Source organism: Pteropus medius, unplaced genomic scaffold, assembly GCF_902729225.1.
Source record: "Pteropus medius unplaced genomic scaffold, Ma_sr-lr_union100, whole genome shotgun sequence".
NCBI lineage: Eukaryota > Metazoa > Chordata > Mammalia > Chiroptera > Pteropodidae > Pteropus > Pteropus medius.
Genome location: NW_024351730.1, coordinates 31,990,563 through 32,011,386, shown reverse-complemented (window position 1 = coordinate 32,011,386; position 20,824 = coordinate 31,990,563). Strand labels below are relative to the sequence as shown.

Below are 20,824 nucleotides of genomic sequence, written 5' to 3'. Positions count from 1 at the left end.
TTCTTCTGAAACTGTTCCAAAAAAATTGAAAAGGAGGCAATACTTCCTAACTCATTTTATGAGGCCAACATTACCTTGATACCAAAACCCAGTAAAGATAACACAAAAAAAGAAAATGACAAATCAATATCTCTCATTAAACACAGATGCAAAAATCCTAAATAAGATACTAGCAAATCAAATACAACAACACATTAAAAAGATTGTACACCATGATCAAATGCGCTTCATCCTAGGGGCACACTGATGGTTTAACATATGCAATTGATTAATGTGATACACCACACAAACAAAATAAAAAATAAGAATCATATGATCATATCAATAAATGCAGAAAAAGCCTTCAACAAGATACAGTACCCATTTATGATCAAAACACAACAAAATCAGTATAGAAGGTAAATACCTTAATATAATAAAGGCCGTATATGACAAACCCTCAGCCAACATTATACTTAATGGTGAAAACTAAAAATCTTTCCTCTAAGATCAGGAACAAGACAAGGCTGTCTGCTATCACCACTATTATTCAATATAATAATAGAAGTCATAGCAAGTGCAATCAGGCAAGAGAAAGAAATAAAAGGCGTCCAAATAAGAAATGAAGTCACACTGTCACTATTTGTGGATGACATGATTCTCTATATAGAAAACCCTAAAGACTCCCCTAAAACACTACCAGAAATAATAAACAAATAGTAAAGTTTCAGGATACAAAATCAATGTTTAAAAATCTAAAGCATTCCTATTTTCTAATAATGAATTGTCAGAAAAAGAAATGGAAAAAAAATTCTTTTGCAATTGCAACAAAAAGAAGAAAATACCTAGGAATAAACTTAATGAAACATATGAAGGACCTGTACAATGAAACTTATGACACTATTAAAAGAAACTGAAGAAGACACTAAGAAATGGAAAAATATTCCATATTTTAGGATTGGAAAACTCAACATAGTTAAAATGACTTATTACCTAAAGTATTGTACAGATTTAATGCAATCCCCTTCAAACTCCTATAGCCATTTTTTAAAGAAATAGGACAAAATAATCATCAGAATTTTATGGAAGCACCAAAGACCCAAGTAGCCAAAGCAATTCTGAGAAAAAAGAACAAGGCTGGAGAACAATCGCTTTGCCTGACTTCAAATTATACTACAAAGTGACAATAATCAAAATGGCATGGTAAAAAAAAAAAAAAAGCAGACACACAGACCAGTGGAACAGAATTGTTCCACTTCTGAGAATCCAGAAGATAAACCCCCATTTATATGGGTGAATAATTTTCAACAAAGGGGCCAAAATCTTACAATGTAGAACAGAAAGCCTCTTCAATAAATGGTGCTGGGAAAACTGGAAAGCCACCTGTAAGAGAAAGAAAATTGACTATTGTCTATCACCACACACTAAAATTAACTCACAATGAATTAAGGACCTGAATATAAGACCTGAAACAGTAAATTGCATAGAAGAAAACACAGATACTAAACTTATGGACTTCAAGAGGATTTTATGAATTTGACCTCAAAGACAAGAGAAGTAAAAGCAAAAATAAATAAATGGGATTGTATCAAGCTAAAAAGCTTCTGCACAATAAAAGAAACTGTCAACAAGACAAACAGGCAACCATTCAAATGGGGAAATATATTTGCAAACAATGCCTCTGATAAGGGCCTAATATCCAAAATATACAGAGAACTTATACAACTTAATAACAACAAAAACAAATAATCCAATTAAAAAATGGACAGAGGACCTGAACAGACACTTCTCCCAAGAAAACGTACAAATGGCAACAGACCTATGAAAAGATTCTCAACTTCAGTAGCTATTAGGGAAATACAAATCAAAACCACAATGAAATACCATCTCACACCTGTTAGAATCAACAGGGCAAGTAATAACAAGTGTTGGAGAGGATGCAGAGAAAAACGAACCCTCATATACTGCTGATGGGACTGCAAATTGGTACAGACACAATGTAAAGCAATATGGAGTTTTCTCAAAGAAACTAAGAATTGAACTACCATATGATCCAGCAATCCCTCTACTGGGTATTTACCCAAAAAACCTGAAAATATTTATCCGAAAAGAGATATGCACCCCGATGTTCATAGCAGCATTATTTATGGTGGCCAGGACATAAAAGCACCTGAAGTGTCCTACGATAGATGATTGGATAAAGAAGCTGTGGTACATATATACAATGGAATATTACTCAGCCATAAGAAGAGATGAAATACTGCCATTTCCAACAACATGGATGGACCTTGAGATAATCATGCTAAGCAAAATAAGCCAGACAGAAAAAGTTGAAAATCACATATCACTTATATGTGGGATATAGACCTAAAAGCAACAAACAAAATGACAAACAAACAGAGACTCATGGACATGGACAGTGGACTATTGGTTACCAGAGGAAACTGGGGAGGGGAGAGGTAGATAGGGGTAAAATGTCAAATAAGTGGTGACGGAAGGAAATCTAACTACGGGTGGTGAACACACAGTGTAATATATATATGACATACTGTTGAATTGTACACTTTAAACTTATTGTAGTTTGTTGATCAATGTCACCCCAATAATTTTTAATAATAAATAAATAAAAATAAAAACTAAAGTTCTAGTCTTCAGACATCAGCAAATGTCCTGAGGATAAGTAATGGCTTCAGCTCATTTACTTCTTTCTCTGCACAGATCCTCTCACATTGTTTTCAGCATATCAAAATTTTTCTTGCATTTTTTTTTTTTGGCAGCTCAACTATGCATTTTAAAAGATAGTTTGTATATTTCATCTAACTTTTTAAAGAGTTTTGCATTGAGAGTAGTTTTCAGGATATCTAAGCATTCATATTGCCAAAAATAAGTCTTGCGTCAATAGTGATTTTGAAATTTTTTAATCTCAAAGAATTGTGTCTTGCACACAATAAACTTTCAACAAAATGTGTTTAATTGAACTGAATAATATTTTAGTTGGGCTTCTCTGATGCCGCCTCATTATTCCCAAGTGACTCAGTGCCTAATATAGCATTTCCAACATTAGATAATTTTTATTCTCTCCTTAAAACTTTACAGAACTATAAAATATTTCAAACATATAGAAAATAATATAATTGAAAATTTTGTACTTACCACTATGATTAAACAAATGTTAATATACAGTGTTATTTGCTTTATTCTATGGTTTATGGTTATATAACAAAGCAGTGCACATTATTATTTTGTATATTTAAAATTTTTACATAATAATATAGTGATCTTCATATCCTTTTGAATTTGCTCTTTTCCCCACACAACATCATGTTTGAAAATTTTATCTATGCTGATACCTTAAGCTCTAATTCAATTATTCCAAGTCCTGAAGGTAGTTCTATTATAAATTACATTTTATTTAATAGTCCTTTTATTCTACAATAAACATCCTTATATATATAACCTCTTGTGCATATATTTGAGAATTTTTAAAGTTAGATGCCTACAAATGAAACTGCTATGTAATAGGATATACTTAATTTTAGCTTATTAAGTATATCCAATTTCTTAGCTAGTCTTTATGATTATGATGACCTTGATTATTATAGAAGCTAGAACTTTTTTACTTTATTATTTAATATTTATGATTTGTGAAAAGTACCTAGTAGTGGTTTGAATAAGGATTATACTTAAACACCTTCTATATAATTTGAATTACATTAAAGTTTATACTATTAAATGATAATTAGGTGATTTGGAAATTCATGCCACCCCTTTTTCCTATAGGTATTTATGAGCCTCCATTTATTGTACTACTGCAGTGAACCAACCTTGGATGTGAAAATTGCCTTTTGTCAGGTGTGTGTTCCTTACAGGTAAAACAAGGTACAGTATATTCCCTTGTATTTCCACTTTACCATTCCATCTTGCACATGTTCCACACCAAAGTTAGCATTTCTGTAATATTAAAAGTAGCTTAGGAAATAGAAGTGGATACTTAGATTTTTTCTTTTCCAATTAATTTAAATTAGAATAAGAATAAAGGGAATTCTTTTTAATGATTATAAATATAATATTTAATCACAGTGTAAAGGAATTTCTTACTAGGGTTTACTTATACTTAACACTTTTAATATTTCTTTTCAAATCCTTGAAATGAGACTTTAATCATCAAAAGAGATGAAGTCTATTATTATTTCTCACCTGAAAGACTGATGAGTCCGAAGTAGCATATCTCCAGTAGCCATGTGTGATAACAGGCATGTGGTGCTCAGTTTGCTGATGTCCAGTTCCAACCAATAGCTGGTGAAAAACAAAATGATAACAATTATGAATGAAAAAAGAAATAAATTTAACCAATAACGAACAGGAAAAAGGTGGCCACAATGGGTAGTAGTGTGCATGGACCACATAAGAGTCTGTTCTCTTGTATTTATATGAACTCTATTAAGAAACTACCTGAGGTGCCTATACTTAGGTATGTTTAGGGTAGTCCTAACCTAAGCCTGTTGTCACTGTATAATTAATAGTGCTCTCTTTTACTCTCAGGAATTTTTCTTTGGACAATAAATTTTATGGTAACTCTATTCACACCCCAGCAGATAGCTTTACTTCTGTTTTTCTGTAATGATTTTTACTGTATCTCCTCATTTAGCTGTGCTATAAACAGAGAATGATATGCATCTATTAAAATAAGATTTAAAAAATAGCTCTGCAGCATGCATCTATTAAAATAAGATTTAAAAAATAACTCTGCAGCTTCTGTAATTTTAATACAATCTTTTCTGATTCTATTAATATGTGCTTATTATAGAACATATACAAAAGTATAAAGGGAAACAAAACACTAATATATTTACTCTTCCTGAGCATAGCTAGAATTGCTATGAAAAAGCAAAATATGTTACCTGCCATGAATAGGATTTACTGATCTGCCTCAACTCCCAGACCTCTAAATATAGCGTCCAAGCCTCAAGGCCTTTTGACAACTTTTCTTCTCTTACAAGAATTCTGGATCCGGACAGCCTTGGCTAGGAATTGAAGATCTACCACTTATTAACCATTTACTTATAACCTTGGGAAAGTTAGTTAACCTCTCTGTGCTTCAGTTTCTCTTTTTCGTGTGGGTGAAAAGGGGAAAATAATAGTACTTATCTTCTACAGTTATGTGAATTAAATGAGTTAATACTTGTAAAGCACTGAGGACAGTGCTGAAATATGTGTTTATTAAATAGCTAACTCCATTTTAAATAAATTTACATTTACTCTACTGGTGCTTTCATTGAATCCCAGTGTTTCAATTATTATCAGTATCTTGAGTACTCCCAGTTACACTGCAACCCAAAACTTTCCCCCAAACCACACTTATATGCCCAACTTCATGTTCTACATCTATACTTAGGTGTCTAATAGGCATACTAAACTATACATCTTTCAAACCCTAATCTTTCCTCTAAAATTGCTCTGCTCTAATTCTAATGCTAAATCCATCTTTTCAGTTGCTTCAAACAAAATCATTGGAATCATCTTTTGGGTAACAGCGAATTCTGTTGGCTCTACATTGAAAATGCATCACCATGCCTCACCATTCTCTCTATTACTACTCTGGTCCAAGCTACCATTGCCTCTTGCTTGGATTATTGCAAGAGCTTCCACTTTCCTCACCCCCAAATAGTTTACTCTAAAAACATCAGCAAGAGTGATACTAGAAAAATGTGAGATCATATCACTCCTTGCCTAAAAACGAAACAGAAAACCTATCAATATTTTCCCATCTCACTTATGGCAAGACTCAAAATTTCTATACTAAATACTGAAGCCTTTACCATTTAGCTAATAGAGACCCCTCCCTGAAATGTTCTTCCTTTATGATCCACTTGCCCACTCCTTCACCACCTTCAGGGCTTTGTCAAATGTTATTTTTAAGGGTGTCTTTCCTGACTATCGTACTTAAAATTGCTTCTTCTTATCCAATACTGCCTACTCAACTTACCTGCATTTCTTTTATTTCCCCATAACACTTTTCAGGATCTGATCCTGATATACTATATGTGTAATTAGTATGTTGCTTCTTTCTCTCCACTAGAGTATATTTCTCACTTGGGAAGGAATTGTTTCAGTGGGGTACTAGAGCCAGGTTACACAGATTCACAAGTGTTGATTATGCTCATCTCTTCCCAAGTTCAAAGCTCAGTGATGACAGGTTGGTAGATTAAAATCTATCATGATAGGGGTATTACATTATGTAAATAAGCAGTTGCTACAAGTAAGTCCTCTTCCCTCCACTGCCCCTAAATGTTAAACATTTACCAGTACATTGTTGATTGTTGGAATTTTGTCTCTTTTGCACACTGCTGTATTCCAGTACTAACAATAGTATCTGGTATAGGGTAGGCTGCCACAAAATATTTGCTTAATAAATGAATAAATGATACATGTTTAGTTTATCTAGTACTTTGCAACTGTGATAGTGCTCTGGTGGAAAATGAATGAATTTCTGGGTAGAATATCTGGGCCCTACTACTTGAATGACTGTATGATTGTGAGCTATTTCCTTAGCCTCCATGATCCTAGCCATTTACTATGGGCAATAACACTTAAAAAAACAGTAAACAAAAAACTAAGTTCATGTTTTACATGTCAAGATTAAAACTGAACTTCAAAAATTATCAATAAAAAAATCTTTAAAAATCAGCTATTTTTTATCCAAAAAGTCTTTGTGTAGGTTGAAGTTATTTTAAAATTAGTTCCCAAATTTGAGTACTGATGCAGAATATCTATTTCTAGTAAGAGTGATTTTAAAACAAAGGAATAAAGAAGAGAACTGAAGCATGACTTTTCTTAATGACTTTGAAGTTTTTTGCTTACTATGAGCTTTTGCTACCTAGAAAATATAGATGCATATTCTATAACTTAAAAAAAAATAAAAATATTGTAGCTAGCAGAATATGTCTAGTTGTGACTCAGAGTATTCCATTTACTTTCCATGTAAAATTTTTATTTGAAAATAATGTTTATTTTTTTCTCTCCTATAGCTCTGTGCCTCATTTACTACCCTAGCAGTTTAAAATAAATAATGTATTTACTTTTAGAGACAGGATACTCTACTAGGGTTTACTTTCAAACCATGTTTCTTAGAAGATTCTCATTTCATGAGACAACTCATGGATCCTTGTTATGCTGTAGTATTTCATCTGATCACCAGCAGAGTTATGTTGCTCCAATTTCTTCCCACACAGACAATATACAAAGAGCGTAAGTAATTTGTCAACAATTAATTAGCAATCAAATATATCCAGAATTCAGGCCTCTTGAATCTTAATCTGTGGCTTCTTTTATTATGTCATATTTCCGATTTTTCACTGTTATCAATAAGAAATCACAAAAAATGTAGAAAACCAACCTACCCAGATAGTTATTTATCAATGGAAAATGTACATTATCTGCAACCGTATTATCCTTATTTCTTAGTTGAATTATTTGAAGAACATGGGATTTATTGAATTTTTTAGGTACTCCTATTAATTTTTTAAAAATCCCATCAAGCAGCTTTTGTAAGCAAGAGGTTTCTCATTATATTCTGAGGAGAAATTTGTCTTTAAAGTGTTAGACAATAGAAGAATAATATTTAGTTTGCACTGTAATTCTTTATAAAAATAGATACCTACAGAGAATTGAAAGTGCAAAAACTCTTGATCCTCTTGAGAAATAGGTAAGCCTTCTTTTCTCAATTGAACAAAGGAGTAAGAAGCTATTAAATCACTCTATGAATTTAAAAAAAATGTAAAAGTGCTATTTTTGGAACTTTGCTATAATGAACAGATAAGTAAGGGTTTTAACCAGGGAATATAAACACAGAGAGATATGTGCTGGAAACCACTAGCACATCCACTAGCACATCTACAGCATTTATCACATCCTGATGGGGATTACAATTAGTTTTATGGGTTTATGTTTCCCCACTCAATGGTGACTGCTTGCGGAGCAGGATCAGGACACCCTCATCCTTGACTTCCAAGCCCCGAAATCTATCTTAATTTACTAAATGTCTAATAAATACTTTTTTAATAAAAGAGGGTAAATAAAAACTTAATAGAGAAACCAGATTCCTGTCAAGATGGTGGAGCAGGTAAATGTTGTGCTTGTCTCCTACCATGACCACATTAAAATTACAACTAAATTATAGAACAATCAGCCTGGAGAACCATATGAACACTAGCTGAACAGAAATCCTATAACTAAGGATATAAAGAAGAAGCCACCTAAAGACTAGTAGGAAGGGCAAAGATGAGAAACGGGCTGATCCCATACCCATATGTGGTGATTGATAATCAGGAGGGATACCTCAGCTGCAGAGGTCTTTTCTAAGGAGTGAGGGGCCCCAGCCCCACACTGGGCTCCCCAGGCTGGAACACGAGTGCTAAGATGAGGAGCCTCAACCATAACATCTGGATGTGAAAATTAGCAGGGATTCTGTTTGTCTAGAAGAGAAGGAATGCTGCTGGAAACACAGGCATTCTCTTATAGAGCCTGCGCATAGACTTCCTTGCTCCCAAGCACTCACTCTGGCCTCCTGTGGAGGTATAGTGGCTTGGCGGCACCAGAGACATATAAGGAAAGACTCAGTTGTGTGGCTTTAAAGTGAAGGCTGTAGGGATAGCCACCATTGTCCCTGTGTTGAGCCCTCCCCCCACACAGCCAAATACGAGTCTGCGTTGGCCTGGTGAACTCAGCTCGCTCTACGTTGGTGACTCCCTGGGATCCCACTTCACCAAACTTGTGTACATCCTGAAGCTCTTTTGATGGCAGACACCATATAGCCCATGCTGAAGTCTTTCATGGACAACTCTTGGAGGTCCATGGGCCTCAAGTAGGTGGCGACTGGCCTCAGTGTGCTCTGTGCTTCTTGCAAAATGGCCCCAGACTCAGCGGTGGTGCCAAATCTGAATCTACTTTAACTTGGTGAACATCATTCACCTTACCTTAATGACTCTTTGAGACCCTGCCTCATCCAACTCACATATTGCCTGAGGCTCTTTCGGCAGCTGAACTTTACAGATAACCAGCAGGTGGCAGCAGGCCTCAGGGTGCCTTGGGCCTTTTGCTGAGCTGCCCTAGGCCAGGTACTAGTGGCAGCTGGCCTCAGTTCACAGCATGGCCTCTCTCATGTGCTTCCAGGGTCAACACAGAATCAGCAAAAGCAGTCCTAAGAGGGAAATTCATAGCAATGCAGGCCTACCTCAAGAGACAAGAAGAATCTCACATAAACGATCTAACCTTACACCTAAAGGAAGTAGAAAAATAAGAAGACAAAGCCCAAAGTTAGTAGAAAGAAGGAAATAATAAAAATCAGAGCAGAAATAAATAAAATAGAGTCTTAAAAATCAATACAAAAGATCAGTGAAACCAAGAGCTCGATTTTTGAAACAATAAACAAAACTGATAAACTTTTAACTAAATTCATTAAGAAAAAAAAGAGAGGACCTGAATAAATAAAATCAGAAATGAAAGAGGAGAAGTGGCAACTGACACCACAGGAATACAAATAATTATAAATAATACTATAAATAATTATATGCCAACGAATTAGACAATCTGGAAGAAATGGATACATTCCTAGAAACAAAATCTTCCAAGTCTGAATCATGAAGAGACAGAAAATCTGAACAGACTGATTACTACTAACAAAATTGAATCAGTAATCAAAAAACTCCCAACAAACAAAAGTCCTGGATCTAGTACCTTTACATGTGAATTTTACCAAACATTTAAAGAAGAATTAACACCTATCTTTTTCAAACTATTCCAAAAAATTCAAGAGGAGGGAAGGTTCCCAAGCTCATTTTACAAGGCTACCATTACCTTGATTACACAAGTAGACAAGCTCATTACAAAAATAGAAAATTATAGGTTCATATTTCCGATGAATGTAGATGCAAAAATCCTCAACAAAATATAATCAAAGCAAATTCAGCAATACATTAAAAAGCTCATACATTATGATCAAGTGGGATTTATTCCTGGAATGTAAGGTTGGTTTCATAGACTCAAATCAATTAATGTGATACACTACATAAACAAAATGAAGGATAAAAATCATACGCTCATATCAGTAGATGTAGAAAAAGTGTTTGACAAAATCCAGCATCCATTTATGATAAAAACTCTCAGTAAAGTGAGAGTAGAAAGAACTACCTCAATATAATAAAGGCCATAGATGACACACCCACAGCTAACATCATACTCAATGGGGAAAAGCTAAAGCATTTTCCTTAAGATCCGGAACAAGACAAGGATGTCTACTTTTACCACTTTTATTCAACTTCGTATTGGAAGTCCTATGCACAGCAGTCAAACAAGAAAAAGAAATAAAAGGCATCCAAATTGGAAAGGAAGAAGTAAAACTGTCATCGTTTGCAGATGACATATTATATATAGAGAGCCCTAAGGTTTTTACCAAAAAACTATTAGCACTGATAAACAAATTCAGTAAATTAGCAGAATACAAAGTTAGTATTCAGAAATTGGTTGCATTTTTATACACCAATAGCGAACTATCAGAAAGAGAAATTAAGAAAACAATCTCATTATAATTGCATCTAAAAAAAATACCAAATTAATTTAACCAGAGTAATAAAAGACCTGTAATTGGAAGTTTATAAGATACTGAGGAAAGAAATTGAAGACAAATAAATGGAAGTATGTACCATGTTTATGGATAGGAAGAATTAACATCATTAAATTGCCCATACTACCCAAAGCAATCTGTAGATTCAGTGCAATCCCTATCAAAACTCCAATGGAATTTTTCACAGAACTAAAAAGAAATAATCCTAAAATTTATATGGAAACACAAAAGACCTTGAATAGCCACAGCAATCTTGACAAAGAACAACATTGGAGGTATCATGCTACCTGATATCCAACTATACTACAAGGCGATATTAATCAAAACTGCTTGGTACTGGCATCAAAACAGATACACAGATCAGTGGAACAGACTAGAGATCCCAGAAAAAACACCCATGCCTATACAGTCAGTTAAGTGATGACAAAGAGGACAAGAATATACAATGGGGTGAAGACTGACTTCAATAAATGGTGTTGGGAAAATTACATACATGCAGAAAAAGAAAAAGAAACTAGACCACCTTCTTATACCATATACAAGAATAAACTCAAAATGGATTAAAGACTTAAATGTAAGACCCCAAAACCATAAAACACCTAAAAGAAAACATAGGCTATAAACTCTCTGACATTGCTCTAAATAATATATTTATTTTTTTCTGATATATCTCCTCAGGCAATGGAAACAAACAAAATAAACACATGGGACTTCATCAAACTAAAAAATTTTTGCAAAGTGAAGAAAACCATCAACGAAATTAAAAGACAACCTACCAAATGGAAGAAGATATTTTCCAATGATACATTTAATAAGGGGTTAATATCTAAAATTTATAAAGAACTAATGCAACTCAACAACAAAAAAAGACGAACAATCCAATTAAAAAATGGGCAGAAGACCTGAATAGATATTTCTTCAAAGAGGATACACGGATGGCCAGTAGACATATAAAATGATGCTCAATATCATGAATCATCAGAGAATTGAAAATTAAAGCCACAATGAAATATCCCCTCGTACCTGTCAGATTGGCTATTAATAAATCAAAAAACAAGTGTTGGTGAGGATGTGGAGAAAAGGGAAACCTCATACACTGTTGGTGGGACTGAAAATTGGTACAGTCACTGTGGAAAACAGTTTGAAAGTTTCTCAAAAAATTAAAAATACAACTACCTTTTGACTCAACGATTGCATTTATGGATATTATCCAAAGAAAACCAAAACACTAATTTGTAAAGATCTACGCACTTCTGAGTTCATGGCAGTGTTATTCACAATAACCAATATATGGAAACAACGTGTGTCCATCAATAGACAATTGGATAAAGAAGATATATACAATGAAATATTACTCAGCCATAAAAAAGAAAAGAATTGTACCATTTGCAACAATATGAATAGACCTAGAGGAAATTATGCTAAGTGAAATAAATCAGAGAAAGATAAATATTATACAATCTCACTTAGAAGTGGAATCTAAAGAATAAAATAAACAAACAAAACAGAAACAGACTCGTAGATACACAGAAGAAACTAATGGTTGCCAGATGGGATGAGATGGGGGTTGGGGGCTGGGTGAAAAAGGTGAAGGGATTAAAATTGCTCATTACAAAAAAGTCTTGAGGATGTAAAGGATATAACATAGGAAATATAGTCAATAATATTGTAATAACTATATATAGTGACAAGTAGGTACTACTAGACTGATCAAAGGGATCAATTCATAAATTATATAAATGTCTTAACTACTATGCTATATATCTGAAATTAATATAAAATCATATTGAATGTCAACTATACTTGAAAAACAAGAAAAAAGAAAAACACTTCCCGAGTAGAGATTTGTTTGCTTGTATTTCAAAATCAAGTCAATTTTTCAACAACTAAACATCCTATAAGTGTATTATTAATAGATTTATTGCATTTTGGTTATTTTGGTAATCACAAATTACTATTAACCTAACATTTATTTAAAAGTTATTAACTTACTGTTCTCTCTAAAAGCTTACTGATGTTAAAATGATTTCTTGATTTCTGAAAGTCTGAGACCCAGAGGGTTCATATTAATGAATTAATAATTATAAGTTTAAGTAGTACTGAAAATAAAGGGTGAGCTCAGTGGGCTTCTTTTTGGCTATGACACAAAAACTCCTTATGCCTCTTTACATATCTAAGCATTGACTGGTTATTAATTGATTCCATCATTTATTCAATGCATCTTTACTTAGTACCTACATTACGTACCTGTAACTGGTAGAAATTAAGGACATAGGATAAATGGTATGCTTACTCCCTTCAAAGAGCAACTGCTTGGTCTAAAACAGCTTAGAAACATAACGAAGAGCTATTGTTTTTTGAGCTAATGACCTCAGCGATAACTGGAAAAAATGCCAAAACTGCCAATAAATAATGAATGCTTTCTGTGTGTGAAGACTTCATTAAGATTTTACCTGACTTAATCTTCACAACACCAGTAATTATCAGAAGGCATTATCCAATTATGTTTTTTTTTGGAGTTGGAAATCTCAACTATTATACTAGGAAGTCTTTCCCTAGTCCCATTATGAAATTCTTGGAATATTTTATTGGTGTATAGAGTTTTGACTGAAGTGAGTAGCCACTAAATATAACTAAGAACCAAGATACTATGATTAAAAATACAAAGAAGCCTAAGATTCTGTTGGTCACTAGTAGAAAAAACCAGAAAGACTTTTATATAAACTCCAAAAGATTATTGTAAAATATTACTGGGATATCACAAAAATAGCGGTCTCATTGTGGAGTTCTTATTGTCAAGATTCCTTCAGTGTTATTTGAATTCTTACAGTTTTTTGGTGTGGCACCTTGTTAGATATGATTGATTGCCAAGTCTGAGCATGTTGACTTTTTTCTAGTGAAAGCAATGTTTTTCTTAATAGATATAAAATACTACTAAATGACTTGACTAGTTAATTAAACTTTATTTTATTACTCTACCGTCTGGGTAATAAAAGCTTTGTGTGTGTATATGCAATAATCTTTCTAGCCACAGATGATGGCTATTCTAAAAAAGTGAAAACTTACTCTTTAGCAAATTACTGATCACTTTTGATTTATTATTTTTTAGTATAATCCAATTTAAAAATAAGCAGAGGATCTGATCTTTAGAAATTCCAGGGTATTCGAAAATATTTTATGGGCTGCATTAACTTTTTATAGATTTTCATAAACCTGGAAACTTATAGTAAACCAGAGAACTCATAAAAATAGGTATTCTGGAATGCCCATGGAATGGTTTAGTTTTAAGTGGTATGTTCAGATTTACTAGTAACTAGGGCATTTAAAAATATTATTAAACCTGATTTCAAGATTATATGGTTTTAAAAAACAGTTTTTTGCTTTTAAGGAATTTAAAATTTAAAGTAACTTGATTTATTCAACATTTCATTTGATGGTTCTGTGATGTTTCTGTTTCAAAGACTTTGAAAATAGCTAATAAAAGTTCTTACACTTCATTGGATAGCACTCTAGATGAAATGTAGACTTTTATACTAACATTGGGGAATAGGTCATCAAAGGAAAAGATATTTTGATGGGGCGGGGTAAAAGAAAACCTATATAGTCTAACAGGGAAACTGAAAATCGTTTTTGGCAGTCTGTGAAATAGATGGCATTGTTTGTATATTTTAGATTTTTGGAGACATTTTCTGCCACCCCAAAACACTAAATTCAGACACTGACTCCATATAAATATGGTTGAAGGGAATCAGTAGATATACCACAGTTATATTTGAAAGTCTCAGTGTTTTTTAAATTAATGGCTTTGGTTTTGAGAGATAAACTGGTAAAGGTTTCCTTTACTATTTTAGTTTTTCATGTAACAGAGAAAGATAATTTTTTACTTTAGCTTCTCTTTTGGGGAGTTTCCTCTCCTGTGTATTATATAAAGAAGGCTGACTCTGACTTTCTTATACATCTGCTTTGATACATTACATTTAATTTTGCATGGATTCTCTGTGGGTAAATTATTAAGGACAGAGTAAACATTATTGTGAAAACACAGCACATCTTGAATCATGAAACGAATCACTGAGATCTATAGTAGCAGGATAATAACCAACCTACCTATTTTTATAAATAAATGCATCACGTTGCTTGACAATAGCTTTCTTCCTTATGCCTACATGTGAAGATGGCTATAGCAAATTTCAAAAGAGTAAATTTAGTGTTACATTTATGTCTTATTTCTTGGGTAGGTTTTTTCTAAAGATTTATTACTTCAGTTAATGAATAGAATCAGTTATGTTATTAAAGATTAACTGACAAATAATGAAAGATCCCAAGATTTGGTTCTGTAGTGATGAGCTTTTCTATATTGGTTGATTGTATATATTTGGTTTGCTTGAAGTGCAAAAGGTTGGACTTGACTTCTTGGTGAATAGTCTTAACCCAAATGTAAATATAGCTTAATATTATGAGATTAATTAAAATTGAGGTATTAATGAGATTAAATGAAGTTTTTGCTTATATCTTTCAAAATATGTATGCCGTAAAATAATATCCCAGAATTATCTGATTTTCAGCGTATGGTTAATCATGCTTTATAAGAAAAACATCAACTTGTAGATTCCATTTTGATCTATATGGTATTCTTTTTTTTGAAATAAATGTTTTATTTGGAATGATTTTACACATACAGATAAATTGTGAAGATAGTACAGAGAGATCCCATATGCCCCGCTCCTATTTTCCCTCCTTTTTCACATCTTATGTCATGAGTATGCTCTTTTTAAAATTAAGAAACTGACCTGGGTGCCTCAGTATTAACCAAACTCCAGGCTTCTTTGGGATTGTTCCTTAATGCCTCTTTCTGTCCCGGGATCCAATTCAAGTTTCCACGTTGCATTTAGTCATCATATCTCCTCAGTCTCCTCCACTCTGTGACAGTTTCTCAGTCTTTTCTTGTTGTTCTTGACTTTGATAGCCTTGAATGATTATTTTGAGGAACCTCCATACTGTTTTCCATAGTGGCTGTACCAATTTGCAGACCCACCAGCAGTGTATGAGGGTTCCTTTTTCTCCGCATCCCTTCCAGCATTTCTTATTACTTGTCCTGTTGATTGTAGTTATTCTAACAGGTGTGAGATGGTATCCCATTGTGGTTTTGATTTGCATTTCCCTAATAGCTAATGATGTTGAGCATCTTTTCAAATATTTGTTGGCCATTTGTATGTCCTCCAGGGAGAAGTATCTATTCAGGTCCTCTGCCCATTTTTTGATTGCATCATTTATTTATTTTTTTGTTGTTGGTATTGAGTTGTATGAGTTCTTTGTATATTTTCAATATTAGGCCCTTATCGGAGGCATTGCTTGCAAATATATTTTCCCATTCGGATGGTTGTCTCTTTACCTTGTCGATGGTTTCTTTTGCTGAGCAGAAGCTTTTTAGTTTGACGTAGTACCATTTATTTATTTTAGCTTTCACTTCCCTTGCCTTTGAGGTCAAATTCATAAAATCCTCTTTAAGTTCAAGTTCCTTGGGTTCGGTTCCTATGTTCTCTCCTACGCATTTTATTGGTTCAGGTCTTATAGTTAGGTTCTTAATCCATTTTGAGTTAATTTTGGTGTGTGGTGATAGACAATAGTCTAGTTTCATTCTATTGCAGGTAGCCTTCCAGTTTTCCCAGCACCATCCATTGAAGAGCTTTTCCATTCTGTATATTTTTGGCTTTTTTTGTTGAAAATTATTTGCATATTTTTGGCTTTTTGGCTTTTTTTTGTTGAAAATTATTTGCCCATATAAATATGAGTTTACTTCTGGACTCTTGATTCTGTTTCACTGGTCTGTGTGTCTGTTGCTGCCAATACCATGCCGTTTTGATTACTGTCGCTTCGTAGTATAATTTGAAGTCAGGCAGAGTGAAGCCTCCAGCCTCATTCTTTGTTCTCGGGCTTGCTTTGGAAATTCAGGGCTTTTATGCTTCCATACAAATCTGATGATTTTTTGTTCCATTTCTTTAAAAAATGCTGTTCGGATTTTGATGGGGATTGCATTAAATCTGTCTAATGCTTTATATAGATTCTTCACATGTTTCGTTAGATTTATTCCTAGGTATTTTATTCTTTTTGTTGCAATTGCAAAAGGAATTATTTTTTCCACTTTTTTCCTGACACTTCATTATTAGAGTATAGGAATGCTATATATTTTGAACATTGATTTTGTTTCTAGAAACTTTATTGTATTTGCTTATTGTTTCTAGTAGTGTTCTTGTGGAGTCTTTAGGGTTTTCTATATAGGGAAACAAGTCATCTGCAAATAGTGACAGTTTGATTTCTTCATTTCCTATCTGGATGCCTTTTATGTCTTTCTCTTGCCTGATTGCACTAGCCAGGACCTCCAATGTTATATTGAATAACAATGGTGATAGTGGACAGCCTTGCCTCATTCCTGATCTTGGAAGGTTTTTAGTTTTTCCCCATTAAGTATAATGTTGGCTGAGGGCTTGTCCTATATGGCCTTTATTATGTTAAGATATTTTCCTTCTATACCGATTTTGTTGTGTTTTGATCATAAATGGGTGCTGTATCTTGTCGAAGGCTTTTCTACATCTATTAATATGATCATATGATTCTTGTTTTTTAATTTTTTTAATGTGGTATATCACATTAATCGATTTGCATATGTTGAACCATCCCTGTGCCTCTGGGATGAAACCCACTCAATCGTGGTGTATAATCTTTTTAATATGTTGCTGTATTCGATTCGCTAGGATCTTATTTAGGATTTTTGCATTTGTGATCATGAGAGACATTGGTCTGTAGTTTTCTTTTTTTGTGTTATCTTTACCAGGTTTTGATATCAGAGTAATATTGGCCTCATAGAATGAGTTGGGAAGTATTGCCTCCTCTTTGATTTTTTTCGAAGAGTTTGAGGAGAATAGGTATTAAATCTTCTTTGAATGTTTGGTAGAATTCACTGGCGAAGCCATCCGGTCCTGGACTTTTACTCCTACTATGATAGTGTTTTGGTCTGTTTCTCCCTTTAGTTCTGTTAGTAATTGCTTTATATATTTTGAGGCTCTCTGATTGGGAGCATAGATATTAATAAGTGATATGTCTTCTTGTTGTATAATTCCCTTTATGAAGTGTCCCTCAGTATCTTACTTTACATTTTTTATTTTGAAGTCCATTTCATCTGATATTAGTGCCGCTACTCCCCCTTTTCTCTGAATGCCATTTGCTTGAAATATTATTTTCCACCCTTTCACTTTGAGTCTATATTTGTCTTTGGAACTGAGATGTGTCTCCTGGAGGCAGCATTTGGTTGGGTTTTGTTTTTTGATCCAATCTGCAACTCTGTGCCTTTTTATTGGTGAGTTCAGTCCATTTACATTTAGGGTGATTATTGAAATAGGAGGTCTTCTTACAGCCATTTTATCTTTTCCTTTCTGGTAGCTCAGTGTTTCCATTGCTTCCTTGTTCTTGTGTTTCTGTTGTCTTTGTTTTGGTTGGCTTTTGTGGGTTTTCCCTCTGGTTCTTCTTTTTTTATATTATATACTTCAGTTCTGAATCTTTGGCATGTGGTTATCATTACAAATATGTAAAGGATAGTTATATATATATATATATACAGTCATTCATTTTCTTCTGCGTGTGCCTTATCTCCATTCCCCTTTGCGAATTTGGATCTTTGAATCTTACCCTTTTCAGTCACTGTTGTCTCAATTTGTCCCTATGTGTGCTGAACGTTCATTACTATCTTGTGATAGCAATTCTCTTCTTATTTTTAAGCTTATAATGCCCTGTTTCCAGTAAGAGTTGCACTCCTCTGCTTCTATCAGTCTGCTAGTCACCTTACTCCTAATTATTATTATTATTTTTTTCTCATTTTGTTTTAGGTGAGCTGACCCCATTCAGTATTTCCTGTAGTGCAGGCCTCATAGTGGAGAATTCCTTCAATTTTTGTATGTCTGGAAAGATCTTAATTTCTCCTTCATGTCTAAAGGAGAGCTTAGCTAGATACATTATTCTAGGCTGGTAGTTCCTTTCATTTAATAGTTTGAATATTTGATCCCACTCCTTTCTGGCTTGTAATGTTTGCGCTTAGAAGTCTGAGGGTAATCTAATGGGTTTATCTTTATACGTTACCATTTTCTTCTCTCTGGCTGCCTTGAGAATTCTATCTTTGTTGCTGAGTTTTGATAACTTTAATACAATGTGTCTTGGTGAAGGCCTTTTGGGGTTGAGATAATTGGGTGTTCTCTTGACTTCTTGAATTCCATAGATTTGGGAAATCTCGTCCACTATTTGTCTGAAAATGCTATCTAGTCCCTGTTTCTTTCCCTTCTCTTCGAGAATACCCATTATTCTTATGTTTTCTTTCCTGATGGTATCAGCTAGTTTTTGTATTTCTCTTTCATTATTTTTCATTCTTCAGTTTCTCTCTTCTTTCCAATTTATTTCTAGATTTCTGTCTTCGATATCACTGATCCTTTCTTCCATTTGGTTGACTCTATTTCTCAAGCTTGTTATTTCATTTTTCAATTCTTGCAGTGTGTTCCTTATCTCCAGAAGGTCCATTCGGTCCTTTTTGAAGGTTTCAATTTCCTTGCTAAAGAACTCATTCTGCTCATCTAGTTGGTTTTTCAGTTACTGAAATTGTTGATATGCTTCATTTTGGATCTCATTGAGTTTTTTCAGAAGTACCATCCTGAATTCTGTCATTTAAGTCACATATTTCTATGTCTGTAAGCTTATTTTCTGGAGATTTTTCTTTTTCTTTGTGAGATGCCTTGTCACCTTGGTTGTTCATGGTGTTTAATTTCTCCGCCTGGTCATTAATGGAAGTGTATTCTGATTTTTTTTTTTTTTCAGAAAGATTTATTATATAATGGTCTGTAGCCTGTTGCAAAGAAGGTGTTTTTCTTTTTGTTCCCAGTAGGTGGCATCTAAGCCTGTTGGGTCTCTGCTTTATATAAAGTCTTAATAATTTCTTTTTTTTTCTTTATAGATGTTTGATCTTGCTCACTACTCTCGAGCTCAGTCCCTTTCAGTGTTAGCAAAAGTTTCAGTAGTGTTTGCTCAGATTCCACTGGGGCTCTGCAATGTTCGGTCTTGGAGGGTATGGGAGAGGGGCCCTCTGTGTTGGGGGATGGGGGCTGAGGCTCAGCCTCGGTTTTGCGACCGTGGCCGGAAAAATCAGCTGTTGTTTTTCTGCCATCCTGCTTCTCTGTCTGCCGTCCTAATGACTGGGCCCTGCTGCTGGCTTCGTGGGGCTCAGAGTACTCCCAGGCAGGGCTGTTCAGGGAAGTCGCCGCACCTTCTCTCCTCTCCCTCCTCCTCCTACATGGAGCTCCAGCAGCTGCGAGAGGCATCTTCTTTGTCTCTCCGAGTCCATCGCCCGATACTCGGGGTTCTGACCTGTGGTAGCTCTTATGCGCAGATCCCGTGCTCAGATGTTCTGGTGAGCAGTTTGGCTGTTTTTTGTTGAGTTTTAGATGTTCAGCTTATGGTTGTTTCAAGGGTAAAGATCCAGGGATGTTTCTGATGTCACTCCTCTAAGGGAAAATTTAATATTAAGTTCCATGGGGGCAGTAACTCTATATTCTCAGTGCCTAGAACATTGCTTGGTGCACTGTAAGACAAAATATTTGCTCAATAAAAACATACCACAGCAATAGAAAGACTTCAAATCTCAGTGACTTTTTCAAACAAAAGTTTATTTACTATTATGTGAAGTCTAGTACAGGTTACCAAGGACTCTCTTCTACTGGGGACTCAGAAATTTGGCTTCTGCTTTCCTGTGGCTCAGGAATTTAGGCTCTTGGCATCTTGTGATGTGCTAGCAAAGATATTATTGTGTGGAAAGAGATGGATTGCAAAGGCACATCCCCTAAATGCCCTGCATTTAGGTGATACCTGACACTTCTGCTGTAGTCTTTTTGCCAGAAATAGTCATATGGCCACAACAGGACTGCAAGGGAGGCTGGGAAATATAGTGGAGCAAATGGATATTCATTGAGTACTGTCTCTGTACCACAAATGAAAACACAGGAAAAAAACATTTATTATCTGACCATTCTGAATCCTGTTGATTACATGTTGATTTTATAACAGTATCATAATCCTTGGGATGGTGTTATGGCTTAGGCCAACTTTTGGTTAAAAACATCCTAAGACTACTAATTAACTATGTGTTTTTAGCTATTATCTAACTCCTCAATAATAATGATAACTATGGTA

The 20,824-nt window shown here is 34.2% G+C and overlaps 1 protein-coding gene across 29 annotated transcripts in view; it reads left to right on the top strand.

The window, feature by feature from the left end:
- The window catches only part of MAPK10 (mitogen-activated protein kinase 10), a 431,719-nt gene that overhangs the window by 280,414 nt on the left and 130,481 nt on the right, over window positions 1-20,824 (top strand). For 21 of the 29 annotated variants that reach the window (XM_039845820.1, XM_039845821.1, XM_039845822.1 and 18 more), the window contains one exon: window positions 3,760-3,831. The exons of 3 other annotated variants lie outside the window; for them this stretch is intronic. In XM_039845820.1, the coding sequence (XP_039701754.1) occupies window positions 3,766-3,831 (66 nt within the window). In that variant the 5' untranslated portion in view covers window positions 3,760-3,765. Of the gene's footprint in view, window positions 1-3,759; window positions 3,859-20,824 lie in introns of those variants that run through there. 5 more of the 29 variants (XM_039845823.1, XM_039845824.1, XM_039845816.1 and 2 more) reach the window with 2 other exon arrangements.